At 47.9% G+C, this 15,840-nt stretch overlaps 1 protein-coding gene across 2 annotated transcripts in view; it reads left to right on the top strand.

Moving 5' to 3' along the window:
- Nucleotides 1-1,550: 1,550 nt before the first annotated feature.
- SUFU (SUFU negative regulator of hedgehog signaling) overlaps nt 1,551-15,840 on the top strand; it is a 104,838-nt gene continuing 90,548 nt past the window's right edge. For both annotated transcript variants that reach the window (XM_075935577.1, XM_075935576.1), the window contains exons 1-2: nt 1,551-1,735; nt 7,533-7,667. In XM_075935577.1, the coding sequence (XP_075791692.1) occupies nt 1,584-1,735; nt 7,533-7,667 (287 nt within the window). In that variant the 5' untranslated portion in view covers nt 1,551-1,583. The remainder of the gene's footprint in view (nt 1,736-7,532; nt 7,668-15,840) is intronic.

Raw genomic sequence — 15,840 nt, 5'->3', positions numbered from 1 at the left:
CCATCCTAGACCTTTCACCCCCAGCTAGAACGCTCACCCCCTCTGCCACAGTCCTGACCCCCTTAGCGCCCCCCCCCCCCCGTCCACATGTCACCTCCATAGTGGTGCACGTAACAACATTCATTCTACACAGGCATGTAAAACATTAGAGGGAACACAGGCTGCAGCTGTGTTGGTCCCAGGAGATGTGAAAGTTGGGGGGGGGGCGGAATGGGGGTGAGGTAATATCTTTGTATTGAAGTTGAATGAACTTCTGTTAGTGAAGAGACAAGCCTTTGAAGCTACATAGACAGAGGAACTGACAGTCATGTTGGGCCCTTGGGAAAGGTGAGGGGGGCCGGCTGCTTACTCCTGAAAGGGGTGCGGCCTTAGGTGGAAAGGGTGGGGCTGAGGGCAGCCAGCTCTCAGCACCTCCCCCAGAGGGCACTACGTTGGACCCTTTCCCCGGCCCTAAGAGCTGCCCGGAACATGCCATGCAGGGCTCTGGCGGCAATTGAAAAGGCCTGGGGCTCCAAGCGCCACTTCTGCAGTAGCAGAGGTGGCTGAGAGCCCCGGGCACTGGGGTAATTGCCCCCTTTGCCCCACCCTGTCAGTGAGCCTGTACAGAGAGCTCCTCTGCAGGTCTGAGTGTCTTGGCTGACTAGATTGTGACATTTTCAGTGGTTACACATTTACATGGGGGGGCAGGCAGCTCCGTGGGAGTCAGTGCACGGAAACGGCTTAAAAGCCAGCTCCCTGTGCGGATCAGCTCCCTCCTACCCCTGCCGCCTCTGAGACAGAGGCAGCAGGGGGGAGGAGGCGCTGGCTGCTATTCCCCTCCCACCCCCCTCCAGATCTGGAACACTATGAATCAGCTGATTTGTGGCATTCCAGCTCTGGGAGGGGGCAGGAGGAGCTGGGGTGTAGCACGGATCAGGGGAGTCGCGTGCTCCGAAAGCGCAGGAGGGACGGGGAGGAGTTGGAAGTGTGGGGCTCCGGTGTGCTGGCGCGGGGGGGGGGGGGAGGAGTTGGAAGTGTGGGGCTCCGGTGTGCTGGCGCGGGGGGGGGGGGGGAGGAGAGCAGACGGGGTCTGTGGGCTGCAGGTGAGGTCCCAGCGGGCTGCACGTTGCCCACCACTGGCCCAGGACTGCACGAAGCATCCAAGGGCCCTATTAACAGCACAGGGCCTTCTCCCTGCCCCATAGCTTCCCCCTTCCTCTGCTCACCCCTACAGGCCCCCCAGCTCCCGCCCCTGCCCTCTGCCCCCCTATAGGGCCCGTTCTCCTCTGCATGGGACTTCTCCACGGGGCTCCCCCAGCGCCCCCTCCCCCTCCTCCGCGGGCTGCTGCAGCCGCAGGCCGCCGCCGCCAGGGGGCGCGCGCGCGCCTCTCCGCCGGGCCGGGCGCCTCCTGCGCCGCGATTGGCGGAGCCGCCCGCCCGTCACGGCGCGGGCAGCCGGGCCCGCCTCCTGGGCAGCCGCCGGCGGACGGAGCCGCCTGGGCCGGGTGCGCGCGGAGCCGGAGCAGCCGCCTGGGCCCGCGGGCCGCTTCCGCCCCTCCCCCCCCCGCAGCCGCACAGCGCCCCCCCCCCCGGAGCGCGGGCCCATGGAGGGCGCGAGGCCTGGCGGGGCCCCCCCCGGGCCCGGCTCCTTCCCCGCGCTCTTCCCCCCGGGGCTGCACGGCATCTACGGCGCGTGCCGCCGCCTCTACCCCGAGCAGCCCAACCCGCTGCAGGTCACCGCCATCCTCAAGTACTGGTGAGCGGGGGGGGGAGTGAGGGGGGGTGGGCTGGGGGGGGACTCCCGGGGGGGGGAGTGAGGGGGGGTGGGCTGAGGGGGGGCTCCCAGGGGGGGAGTGATGGGGGGTGGGCTGAGGGGGGGCTTCCTGGGGGGGAGTGATGAGGGGGGGCTCCCTGTGGTGGGTGAGCTATGGGGGGGCTCCCTGGGGGGACGGGCTAAGGGGCATCTCTCTGAGGGGGGCTCCCTGTGGTGGGTGAGCTATGGGGGGGCTTCCTGGGGGGACGGGCTAAGGGGCATCTCTCTGAGGGGGGCTCCCTGTGGTGGGTGAGCTATGGGGGGGCTCCCTGGGGGGACGGGCTAAGGGGCGTCTCTCTGAGGGGGGCTCCCTGTGGTGGGTGAGCTATGGGGGGGCTCCCTGGGGGGACGGGCTAAGGGGCGTCTCTCTGAGGGGGGCTCCCTGTGGTGGGTGAGCTATGGGGGGGCTCCCTGGGGGGACGGGCTAAGGGGCGTCTCTCTGAGGGGGGCTCCCTGTGGTGGGTGAGCTATGGGGGGGCTCCCTGGGGGGACGGGCTAAGGGGCGTCTCTCTGAGGGGGGCTCCCTGTGGTGGGTGAGCTATGGGGGGGCTCCCTGGGGGGACGGGCTAAGGGGCGTCTCTCTGAGGGGGGCTCCCTGTGGTGGGTGAGCTATGGGGGGGCTTCCTGGGGGGACGGGCTAAGGGGCATCTCTCTGAGGGGGGCTCCCTGTGGTGGGTGAGCTATGGGGGGGGCTCCCTGGGGGGACGGGCTAAGGGGCATCTCTCTGAGGGGGGCTCCCTGTGGTGGGTGAGCTATGGGGGGGCTCCCTGGGGGGACGGGCTAAGGGGCGTCTCTCTGAGGGGGGCTCCCTGTGAGGCAGGCGATCTAAGGGAGGGTCCCTGTGGGGGGGCTTCCTGGTGAGGTAGGCTAAGGAGGGGCTCCCTGTGTGGGGCAGGCTAAGGGCTCTTGTGTGGGGCTCCCTGTGGCATTCGCCTGGACCGGGAGGGGCTCCCTGAGTGGGGAGGGTTGACTCCATCTGTGGGTAAGGATGGGGGGGTCCTGTGGGGGCAGGTACATTGTTCTGAGCGGAATCAATTTGGCAGATCTACTCTTGCTCTTTATTTGTATCTGCCCTCCTTGGGAGCCACTAGAGCCCAGTCCGGTCTGTTTTCTGTGGATAGCTGGAGGTCCGCAGGGTGAAACTCAGCATTGGGGTATCCTGGCCAGTGCAGGATTAGGGGTTGTTTTTTTTTTTTTTTTTTTTTTTTACCCCACAAAAGCTTTTCTGGTGCTTTGGAAAACTTTAGTTAAGGCTCTGCATGCTTTGGTGTTTTCCCTTTAATTTCATCAGGTCTGCTTCTGGTTAGGCAGAAGTAGAAAAGTAGTTGTTCCTGGGCTGGTCACTGATGAATCCAGGCATCCTTGCAAAGATGCACTGCTCTTGTGAGAATCTAGACCAGTGCTTTTTGGATGAGGAAGGCGGATTCTTCTGGTTTGTTGGCTGCTAATACAAATCTGGGATCTAGACCTAATTGCTAAATATCTAGGGAAGCTTGAAAAGTAAATGGTTGAATTTTGTCTGAGTGCAGGCTAACACTGCACAGATTTGGTACCAAAGTGGGTTGATCAAATCGCTACAGCAATAGAGATTTAGATGTCTGCCTTTAGGCATTCAAGTGCTTTCTCTTCTGTCAACAGTTTATGTCCATGTCAACTGGAATGAGACAAGATTTGTGTGATATGAAGGTAGAATTGGGTCTATAATGATTATGATAAAGTCCTCTTTGGATTTTAGGAATAAATAGCTCTGAGTATCTCCTACGGTGCTAATCGGTTGAGAGATGTACACTCATGTCCTAGATCCTGAAAAAGGCGCTAGTGGTAGGGATAATACTGTTTTTCTGTGGTCAGATCTTAGGCCTTAGCTCTAATGTTTATCACCATTGTTACCTCCTGTGCATTTTAATTGGTGGTCATACCAGTGGCAGCATGTCTAGCACAGTCAGTATATACTGCAGCTGCTACCCAGAGGAAATTTTAGCAACAGGTCTAGTGTTGACATAGTGTTATAAAGTCTATCAGAGTCTTTAAACATTTGTAAAATATTTGCTGAATTCATTGTTGTTCACACTTTCCTGTGTGGTTGTCTTCTGTCCTCATTCTTCCGGGCTGCAAGCAATTAGAATGGTTTAGATCAGTGATTGTCAGAATGAGTCTCGTGAGCTGCAAGTGGCTCTCTAATGTGCACGTGCTATTAAAGCACTGTGTGATTTAATTATTAACCAGCCTAAGTTATTAACCAATCAGAATGCTTTTGCGATGTTGTTAACCAATTGTAGTTGATAAAATTTGGTCATTTTGTTGTGTGACTTGTACTATAATAAATGTTATTTATTTATGAGAGACAGTTCACAGTACTGTGGCACTTTTGGGTAATGTTGATTGATAATTTGGCTCCTGAACCACTGAGTTCCAGAGTATCACTAGTTTAGATTCAAAGAGGAAATAGCTGAACAGAGCTCAGTCCCTCAGGGATAATAATACAACTCTAATCCATTTTTAATTATACGTAACCAGTCTCTTAAAAAAAAAAAAGTTGTGATTTACAGGATATTGCAGTGTTAAAAGGGTTCTCTGGCTTGCAAAACAAGGCAAGTATCTATGTAAACATGCAGCAAAACCAAGTAAACTGCATACCTTTTGAGGGGGAAAAAAACTGAAGAATGAAAAATATTTCATGTATCACATGTATTCTTTTAACATGTTTCATTTGTATATTTTTGGAAATTAATTCAGAAAGCTTTTGGAGCTTTTGGAAGCACTCCTGTGTCTATGTGTGTGGAAACTTCTTTGTAATCTTCAGATTATTATATTTAACCACCTTTCTTAATAAGAGCTCCTGAAGTAAAATTCCTTCATGACAAAAAATTGCAAGCAATAGACCAGCATTGTTATATTCCTTACTTTGATAGAAAAGTTTTCAAAATTTGTGGAATTGAGCTGTTTCATCCTTGTTCTTTCACCGCTTTGTTTCCTGTCACATTTTATTGTGTCAAGGCATTTTTGTAATAGTGCTGTTACATTCATTAAAAATGGAATTATCACGTTACCTCTTTTCACTAATCATCCATTAGGAGGGTAAAGCTGAACACTTGCTCAGGTCTTCCTCCATGACAGAAGCACAGGAAGTTTAACATTGGTCAGCTCAGTGGGGAATTCTTCGTGCAAGTATAGTTTTCCCTGTGACTAGCCTTATTGCTAACATCCCCTATCCAGTTGACCATGGTATAAAACATGTATATCCCATGCTGAAAATTTAACTTTCAGAAGTTCTACTTGTTCTAAAAACATTCCAAACACTTCCATTTATCACAATTTTGTGTCTGAACCTTTATACAGAGAAATGAAGATTACAGTGCAGTTGCAAAGTGCGCATTGTAGCGAACTCCTGCCGAGAATAGTATTTGAAGAGGTATTTGGAAGGCTAAAAAGTAATGAGGGTGCAGAGATTTCTGCGAGATATGGGCAGTTCTGGTGGATTATTTGGGTAGCATGAAGAGTGGAATTAAGTGTCATACAGACAGGCCTCTGTCCTGATGAAGTTAAAGTCTAGGGTCCTGAGATACCACTGAGGAGCCACAAATTATAGCAACGGGGCCTGACCAAACAGCATATAAAAGGGTGGGGGGTGCAGCCATTTTAGTTCCATGGCTTTTTTGTTTGGGTCTTTTTACATTTGTTTTGCATAATAGAGTATTTTTGTTTTGACCAGAAAGCAGGTCATACCGGAAGCAGTTAAACAGCCACTTGCTATGTTCCATAAACATGGCTGACATCTTGTGTCTTCTTGTTTTCATCTGTCCTTTCTGTTGTCTGTATAGACAGTACGAATAGCAGGGGAAATAGCTTGGCACATTTTCTCATACTGACGTGGAGTTACCTTTCTTTCTGCACAGCCAGATGTGACTGCAGATTGCTAATGAGTCCACTAACCTTGTCAGAGTGTCAACAGTGTGTAAAAAAAAAAAAAAAAGTCTGCACATTCCATTTTATGTAAAATGGATTATTGTATTAAGTAGTCTGCTAGTTGATATGTCCTGACTGTAAGTAGTGTTCCACTTTGCCAGGGGTTCTCTGCCAGGGGTATGAGGCCATGGAAAGGTGGAGGACTATGAGCAGGTTTCAGGAGGTCCACCAAGCAAGGCCAACATTAGACTCGCTGGGGCCCAGGGGTGAAAATCAAAGCTTCACCATGTGGGCCTGAATTCCAGGGCCCTGAGCCATTCGGGGCTGAAGCCAAAGCCTGAGCATTGTAGTTTGCTGAGGCCCTGGGCAGTTCCTGTGCTTGCTAGTCCTTAACACGCCTCCTGGCTCTTATATGCAGAAAACCTGAAAACCTGTTGTGGTACAGGTGGGCCATGGAGTTTTTATAGCATGTTGGGGGTCTCAGAAAGAAAAAGGTTGAGAACTCACAATGCAGCCAGTTCTCATGGGTAACTTCATGCTGTGGGATATGTTTTTAAGTCATTTTAAATGGATAGTCTGAGGCAATGGTTCCCAACCTTCTCGAGCATACGACCCCCTTTTCAGTCTTAAAATTTTACAGACTCACCCCCCCAGGAGAGTGGCGGGAAGCGGTGGCCAGCATGTCCTTTGGCCCATGCTGCTTCCTCAGCTCCTGCCCCCTCCGTCCCCTGCCTATCCACGGAGAATAGGATGAAGGGGCTCTCTCATGGCCAAAGGCAGCTCCTGCCCCAGCACTCCGCCCTTTGCCAGGCATGAAGCCTTGGGGGAGAACAAAATAAAAGGAAAAGAAAACTCAAGATTGGGCCCACTGCTGAACTAGAAGGGGGAGAGGGCTGGCGTGTCAACGGCAGTGCAGCTGGTGGCGGGAGAACGGATGGTACCCGCAGGGGTATCAAGATCCCATCCTGAGGGTGGGAGGCAGCGTGCGGGCGGCCAGTCGTGAATGGCGAGCCCCGGGCGAGAATTGCCTGGTGGAAAGTCCCAGTCCCGCAATGGGCCCGATCCTTACTTTTCTTGACCTTTCCTTTCCTAAACTTTCCACGGACCCTGTACTGTACCTGGGGGTCCGTGGACCGCAGGTTGGGAACCACTGGTCTAAGACATTAGTAATATAGCTTTGCAAAGAGAATGACTTTTGTTGCCAGTATTCACATGGTGTTTGCTTTCAAAAATATACAGTATTCTCTTAAGTCAGTCTCTTCTAATTCTACTTGAAGAAATAGAATAAATTAGAAAAAGTGGGAGTACACGTTTCTAAACTGAGATAAAGGTTTGCAGGCTGAGTATTGCTGTCACCATTTTTTGAGTATAGTTTTTCAGTCACTTTTGCATGTTTTGTGGAAACTTTGGTAGTGTTTAATGCTTTAATTTTGAAAACATTCAACTTACGAGACAAATGCACCCTGTTTTCCTATGCTTAAAACTCTGGATTTAATGTGGCCATATTTTTCAAGATGGAATTTGAGTATGCTAATTTCATTTTTGTCCCTTGCAGTGATTTGAAGCAGGCCTTTGTCTAAAGCATCTGTGCAGACTTCATATTCATTTAGCATAAGACATACACTCTTTCAAGACTCCCATTAAAATAAAAATCACATTTGAATGTTCCATAACAAGGTGGTTGTGCTAATACATGGAAAAGTTCACATTTTTCTGCGTAGATCTTTTTAAGCGACTAATGATATTGAGATTAGTCCCTTTATCACGGCATGTAAAACAATTAAAAATGTCTGTCTCCAATATTATACTGGAACTTCTTTTTGTTTTTTTACAGGCTGGGGGGACCAGATCCACTGGACTATGTCAGCATGTACAGGAACTTGGGAAACCCAGCCCTGAATGTGCCTGAGCATTGGCATTATGTCAGCTTTGGGTTAAGTGACTTGTACGGAGACAACCGAGTTCACGAGTGAGTGCTTATGGATTTTATTGCTGTATGTCGTGCTTTGTATATGTTGTGGATGAGGAGGAGCAAGAGACAGCAAAATAGCATCTTGTTTGGGGGTGAAACGTACGTATTTTTTCCATTGTAGACTAGGATCGAGTGAAGGGAATTGTCAGCTCTTGGGTGCAGGAATCAACCATGCAGTTCTCCTTGCCAGATCAGGGTTTACTTGAGAATATAATTTAATTTCTGTTTAATGATTTTAACTTGTGATACTTGATATTTAAATTGTTGCACTTTGCTCCTCTTAAATCCTCACCAATCTCCTGTTAAGAACCTCCCTCTTAAAATGCTGTTGGAGCACCTTTCCTTGAGCTAGCAGGGTGTTAAACAGGAAGGCAATGTTAGTATCAGTATGTGAACATAGGAGGCGTTTCTAGGCACTGCCTTATCCCAATCGAGGTGCTGAGGTACAGTGATAAAGTTATAAGAAGATAATCATTTGGTCTCAGTTCTCACTGCCCTAGTGTTGGCCTGCTCACACGGGGAGGTGTTTCTTCTCTCCCTGCTACTTCCTTCCTTCCCTCTCCTCTTCTTTAGCTTCCTATGTGATAGTCAGGCTTCTTTCAGGTATGTTGCCTCAGGCTAGGGAAGGCCAGACTAGATCTCCTTCTGATCTTTTCCTGCAGGCCTGGACCATTAACTATAGGTAGAGCAAGCAAAGGTTGCTGATACATATATGTAGTGTGGTTGCTACGTCGTCTTAGAGTAGCATGTGTGTGTTCTGACTAGCCAGGGGCAGAGAGACCTTCCTGTGGTGGTGATAGTTATCTGGCTTTTGTGGTGGAGATGGCTGTTGTAGTGGATCTTTGGGTTGTACTGTTTCACAGGTGAAGGGCAAATACCCTTGATTGATGGTTTTGTTGGGGGTCTGAACTAGCTCATCTAACCTTTCCTCCTCTTTCTTGCCCCAGTGAAGCATCAGCCAGCTATTTTTCACTCAGGTGTTTTGTCTCGCAAGAGTAGGCGCATGGTCAGTTCCTTTAACTTCCCCCACACCCACAAGGCAGCAGATCTAGCAAATCGGTATCCACAGCCAGATGCTTTAAGAGGTCTTGCTAATGAATGCAAAGTTGGTTGCTAGCTAAGCTAGTATCTTTGACACTCTGAATTCAGACAAAGCCTCTGCATCACTGAAACCTGGCAGGAAACGCTGGCCAGCCTGGTACTAACCCAGTTCATCCTACTCTACTAGTCACTCAGTAACAGTGTAGGCCAAGAAGAAAGCAAGAGCAAATCTGGTGATAGGGAGGGTGCTCAATGCAGAAGAGATGTCCTCTGGACACACAGACATCAACATGTGAAGCAGAGAGATATCTTGTTGCTGCTTGCTGTATTTTCAGAGCCAGGTCTGATCTTCAGGGCATAGCGAGAGGGTCATCTGTTTGTTCAAGCATCTGCCTGAATAGAGGCAGTCTGTAGGGTAGGGGGTTGGGGTCCTTCCTGAAGCTATCTAATGTATTGGATAAATGCATTTATTCATCAAAAAGAAAAGTATGTAAAGATGCTGCTCTCTTTAGCCTTAAACCTGACTTCAGCACATACCCTGTCTTCACCTAAATGAAGTCGATGTACCTGGAACATCAAATGTCATTCTTAGGCCACAGTCACTGGCTTTTCTAAACTTTCCAGAAACAACTTAGTAGGTCGTATTCGGAGCTGAAGTAGCATTTTCCAAAAGTGAAACCTTATACTTTTCATCTGGTCAAATGACTTAGCCTAGAAATCCCAAATTTGTTCGTCTCTGTGGAGAGATGTCTCTTGCCAATTGTGCTGCAGGGGGATTATTGAGATGTTTATCTGTTGTGGCTCGGATGAAGGGTGATGGTTACAGAACCGTATTTGATGAGGGCTGTGGTGTATAGCGGGAGAGGAGTCTTTCTTGCATGATCTGTGAAGGCTTCAGAGCAATTTCCTCCTTACCCCTAGTCCCAAAATTGATTGAGAGTTAGGAGTTTGGGGGTTTTGGTGAAAAATCCTTAGTATTATGTGCCCGTTGAGGTTCAATCTTCTCATTCCTAACTTCAGATTTTCAAGGTTAAGGTTCACTAGCCTGAAGTAACTGCTCATGTCTACACATGGCAGTGAAACGAGATTCCGGAATAAAGCCCCTAAATTGAATTAAGTGGTAAACCTCTTTCCACGAGGAGTACCACCTAATTCAATTTAGGGCTTTCTTCCATGTGTAGACGTGTCTGGGCTGTCCGCTGCCCGCGTCCTCCGCGGCTTGGCTCTGCTTTGTCTCCCCCCCCCCCCCCCCCCCGTCCCACTGGTCTGCAGACCAGGGGGACGGGGAGCAAAGCAGAGCAAAGCCACGGAGCCCGAGGGCAGCAGGACAGCCACGGCGCGTCTGGGCTGTCCCGCTGCCCCCGTGCTCCGTGGCTTTGCTCCGGACACCTGTGGTACAGCAGCTGGGGCGCTGCCAGTTGGTCCCGTAGCGCCGCTCTGGGCGCTACTGGACCAACCGGGCAGCACCCCAGCTGTTCTGCCCCAGGTGTCCTGATTCAGCCACTGCTGGTCAGATTCAGCAGCGGCTGAATCAGGACGCCTGGGGCAGAGCAGCTTGGGTGCTGCTGGGTTGGTCCAGTAGCGCCGAGGAGCGGCGGCGCTACTGGACCAGCCCAGCAGCACCCCAGCTTCTCTGCCCCAGGCGTCCCCAAGTCAGCCGCTGCTGAAACTGACCAGTGGCTGACTACAGGAAGCCCCTGCCCCGGGCTTCCTGGAATCAGCCGCTGATCAGTTTCAGCAGCAGCTGACTTGGGGATGCCTGGGGTTCTTAAGTTGAATCTGTATGTAAGTCAGAACTGGCGTCCAGATTCAGCCGCTGTTGAAACTGATCAGTTTCAGCAGCGGCTGAATCTGGACGCCAGTTCCGACTTACATACAGATTCAAAAGCGACGAGGAGTCCTGTGGCACCTTATAGACTAACTGAATGCCACAGGACTCCTTGTCGCTTTTGCAGATTCAGACTAACACGGCTACCCCTCTGATACAGATTCAAGTTAAGAACAAACCTACAGTCCCTATCTTGTACGTAACCCGGGGACTGCCTGTACACTATAGATCAAATCCAAAGCCCACTGAAATCAAATGGGATTTTCCATAGGTTGCAGAGAGTACAGGAGGTGACCTGACCATAGCAGTCTGTAAAGTTTTTAAAAGAAATGTGGATTTTCATAACTCCTCCCTGCTTAATATGATACAAAATACACTAACTTCTTCCTAAACTAAACTTGCCCTGATCCAAAAGCTGTGCAAGTCTTTAAATCTCTCTGCTTGTGACCGTGTGGCACACAATCTATCTCTCAAACAGACTTTTAAAATAATACTTCCATGTTATTCTGTGCAATTTAGACCAATTATAATGTAATATAGCTGAAAGGTTTTTTAGGAGTGAACCCAGCCTGAATTGGGGGCCTCCTGTACGTGTATTAATAATGAAATAGCAAACAGATGTTACAAATAAAGTGAACATATTGACTTAAATTTATATTTTTTAATAAGAACCTGAAAAATCTGAAGTGCAGCTCTCCCTGTGCCTCCTTGCTGACAGATTTATTTTCAGTTAAAATAGCACTATTTCCTGCATTGCTTAAATATCAGTTATGCTCTGCTTAGAAAACAGGCCTGTGTTTAGGAGCCACAGAATAGCATGGAAGAAATTTAAGCATTTCAAGTGGGAGAACTTTTTTCATTTAAAAAAGCACTGTGTTTCATGGTATAATGGCAACCATGACACCAGCTGTGGTGACTTGATTGCTTCACCATACTAAATCATTACATCATGACAGTGTTATGGAACCAGAACTCTTTGATTGGGACTTCACACACAGCTATATTTATGGAAATGTGTATGTCTAAATAGCTATGCAGCACAACCTGAGCAGCAGCAGAAATCCCCTTTCTAGCTTTTTGAAAAGTTTTCTGCCCTTTCTTTAACTTCTCTGCCTTTAAAATTCAGACTTGTTTTAGCTTGTTTCATGAGAAGACCCCACTACTGTAGATATCAGCAAATCCCTGAAGTTTGGAGAATACAATCCTTTTGGGTGTGTTACTTTGTGAGGTCTGCATGTGGCTTAGTGACTGGTGTATTTATAAATGTATAAGATTAAACTTGTCAAAGGTATAACAATAGCCTTGGAAGGATTAGATTATATCAGTCACACACACACACACACACACCCACCCACCCACCAATGAAAGATCATTTCCTCATCAAAAATAATTGAAATTTACGAAAGCAAAGAAAGAAAAAGGAGGACTTGTGAGATTTTTTTATTAAGTATATTTATTTTGTATATTAATGTAATGGTAATACTTGTGTTAAGGTATTTGAATCTCAGTATCTACTGTAATTACATTGTCTGTCACCAATGTTTCCTCCAGTCTTTTCCATCCTTGTGTGGATTTTTTCCATCCATGTGTAGAATAAATTTATGTGCACATAGAGGCATGTATGAATGTGCACCACCAGTTGAAACACAAAACCTAGATGTGGGCGCTCTGCTAATCAGCTGTTTGGCAGTTGCATCTCTCCTGAACGGTCACACAAACGCACAGTTTACAGGAAACACTGTCACTCATTGTTTGTTCCCTCCATAATTTCCTGTAACTGTGAAAAATTAAATCCTAAAAATAAAAAGTGCTTTAAAACAAACATTGATATAATCTGTAAATTATTATTTTAAATCAAATACTGGCAGGTCTGCTTCAAGGTCATAAAAATCTACATTCTACTTAAAGAGCAATAACCTCTATTCCAGGAATTTGTCTACCTTTTTGCACTACATTGCTGTTTTTCCACGTGGATTTTTTTTTTAGTTGTATTACAGTAGCGTCTAACGACCTAGCTGAATTTAGGGTCCTGTTGGTGGCAGGTTCTGTAAATGAACTCTGTGGGACATGGCCTCTCTCTTACTGTGAATAATCTAAATAAACCAAGTGGACAAAGGGTGAAAGAAAGAAAAGATTATCACAATTTTACAAATGGGGAAGTGAATTGCCCAAGGTGACACAGTGAGTCTGTTGCTGAGCTACATCTCCCATTTCCCAGGCCTGCAGTTCAGCACAAGATTCCATCCGGGCCTCGTTAAAAAGCACTTGAAAGGAGGGTTTGTTGCTGTTCCCTCCAAGAGACCTACAAGTTGAAAAACCCTAAAGGGCTTGAATAACTTCTCTGCTGTGAAATCTGCAAAGAAACAGTATCGAGCCACAGCAAAAAACACAGTTCTATCAGGACTGAATAGTGGTGGTGGTTAGGTGGTTTTCTTTTAAAATTAAATTCCTAACCTGCTGTCGTGTTCAGGTGTTTTAATACAAGTTCCTAAAACTGAGTTTTGTGTCTGATGTAGAGGCAGATGAGGGACTGTTTTGGCAGCTTGGCAGAAGCCTAATTGCTGCTTTAAATTTGAATGAAACAGAAATGAAGGCAGTTGCAATCATCCTTAATACAGATGCACAGCAACACCTGCTGAGACAACAGGTCCCAGTTTGCAATGCTCCTTTTGATTGGAGCCACTCTCCACTTTTATCAAGGAGCACTGCATGCTGGGACAACATGTTGTCTCTGTGCACAGCACCTCTCTGTTAAAGGTAGGAAGGAGTATGTGCAAAGCTAAGCACTCCATGTCCCGAGCTCGTGGCTTATGCAGACAGTGAATTGATAGGGGATTGGCTGCCTCTATTGAGATGCAAACCATGGAATGAGTAACATATATGGGATTGAGGAGAATAATTTTTCTTTAAAGGTCTTAGTGAATTTGATGGTGTTTTTGTTTAGGTATCTTAGCAGGTTGGAATTGAGCTATTGACAGTTGCAATCCGTGCACTTTCCTGTCATTGAAAACTGTCTTCCCCTGTGAGTTGCATGAATGTAGAGTGTGACAGTGCTGACAGGTGTCCCTTTAGTGGCCCTCTGTAACCCTTCATATGACACCTCTGCCCTCAGTTTGGCAGCTCAAAGTCTGAAATTTAAATTGGGGCATGGCTGGGTAAAATATGGCTCGTGGGCTGTATCTGGCCCATCTGACGTTTCTGACTGGCCTGCCATGACTCCTGGCAGTTGAGGAAAGGATTCCAGCTTAGGGATGTGAAGGTCTAGTCGACTATCTGATAAGCAAATGCTTATCGGATAGTTGACAGGATAGTCGACTAGTCACTCCCCTCTCTCCCCTTGCTGTCTCTATCAGAAAGAGGCATCAAGAGGGGGGAAGTGGAGGGGGTATTTCAAAGCAGCAGTGCTGCTTGAAGCCTGGAGCCAGACCCCAAGCTCCATGCGGCGCTGCCGCTTTCAAATGCCCTGGGGAGCCCAGAGTCAGGCTCCTCGTGAAATTTCAAAGCGGCAGCGCCATGTGTAGCCTGGGATCAGCTTGGGACTCCCCTGCCGGGCTCCACATGATGCTTTTGCCTCCATGTGGTAGCTCTAGGCCTGTTGCTACCTTTCAAAGGCCGAGGCGCCCTATCGCCTAATTGAATAATTGATGCAAAATGTATCGACTATTCCATTAGCCAATTAGTAGATAACATCCTTACTCCAGCTACTGCAATAGCAGTGACAGCAATAATGGCCAGAGCCCCAGGCACTTAAAATTGCTGCTGGAGTGCCAAGGGCTGGAGGCCAGGTGGTATTCAAGAGCTGGATGGGGAAGGGTAGCCCCCAATTCAGCCCCTTGCATGTAAGGCCCCACCCCTTGCGAGGTCCCATAGCTGCACACTCCCCCTTGCCCAGGATGGGACCTGACTTCACTTTTCTTGTTAATGCCCATCAGACTTTCCTCTTTTCACTTGGTTTTGGTAATGAATGTAAGCGTTAGCGTTGCTATTATGCATTTTACAAGTGTTCACAAAATGGTTGCAATATAAATTGCCTTCTAAGATAAGCTTTGGATAATTGTGAATTTCAATTCATTATTGTTACGTGTAATTATTTTGAGTAAAGTACATAATGGGGTATTTTACAATAGGTTGAGAGGTAATTTCATTAATATAGTAGAAAAGTGTGGCCCGTGGCAACTTATCCAAATTTGTGAAGTGTCCCCCTTGCAAAAACTGTTGCCTACTCCTTCCCGGAAGGGTCGCTAAATGCTTTACTAACTACTTCCATAGCACCACTGAAATACAACAGGGAGGCGAAACTGTCTAGTGCAGTGCTAAACTACAGCGTCTCCCCACCAGCCTCCCTCTTTGCCCCCATGCTTCAAGGGCGAGGCAAATGGTGAAGGGGAGCCAGAATACTACTCCATTATGTTCTGGCTCTACTGTGCCATACAGAATCTGACAGCTAGCGCTCTGAAAGGTAGCAGCGATAGGGACCCCGAAGCCTCTCTAGTCCATGAAAAGTGGTGTTAGAGAAATGCTCATGTAGACACCAGATTTTTTTTTTTTTTTTTAAGTTTAACGTTTGGAAGATCTGCACACAAACTTTATGGAGTTCATTATATCTGCCTTGATTTTTCATGATTTCAAGTCATTTGGGTTTGGAATTAAGCCAGTGATTCCAGGAAAACTTGCATAAGTGATACATTTCTATCTTCCGTGGCTGCAAAGATGGACATATGTGTGAACTGAGGTTAACCAATGCAGGCATGCCTGCCTCGGTTTGCCTTAAACAATAGTGCAGCAGAGAAGCCGTCCTTCTGCCTCCAGCCCTTTTCATTAGTGTTAGCTGTCAAGTCAAATGATACTTAAGCACCAATTCTTTGGTAACCATTTCAGTGGATGGAATAGGAAAGGGGGTTTGAGTGAAGAGCCAGGTGTCACTAGGGAGTTCGGGAGTGTGGGGGAGAGAGAGAAACAGAAGAGAGGAAGGACTGGGGGGGGGAGGCACAGAAATATGGATGGTTATAAGTTTAGATCCACTTCCCGTGAGTGGTGCCAAAGGAAACAGTGTGAGACCCAGGGCTGTCATCAGCAATATCCTTGGTCTTATCAAATTAATGTTAAGTATCTTTAGAGTCCCTTGTATTAAGTTCATGGTTTATGTATTATTGGGGGTGGGATTGTATGTAACCAATCCAAAGACTGTATTGAACTACTGCCTGTCAAGAATGGACTTGAGTGATGGTTTTCCTAAGGATCTCTGCAGGCAGGTGAAGGCAAATGGTTATGTAAGTCCCCAGGCTTTTGAAGCTAAGCCCT

Source organism: Pelodiscus sinensis, chromosome 8 (genome assembly GCF_049634645.1).
Source record: "Pelodiscus sinensis isolate JC-2024 chromosome 8, ASM4963464v1, whole genome shotgun sequence".
NCBI lineage: Eukaryota > Metazoa > Chordata > Testudines > Trionychidae > Pelodiscus > Pelodiscus sinensis.
This window is presented reverse-complemented; position numbering and strand designations above follow the sequence as displayed.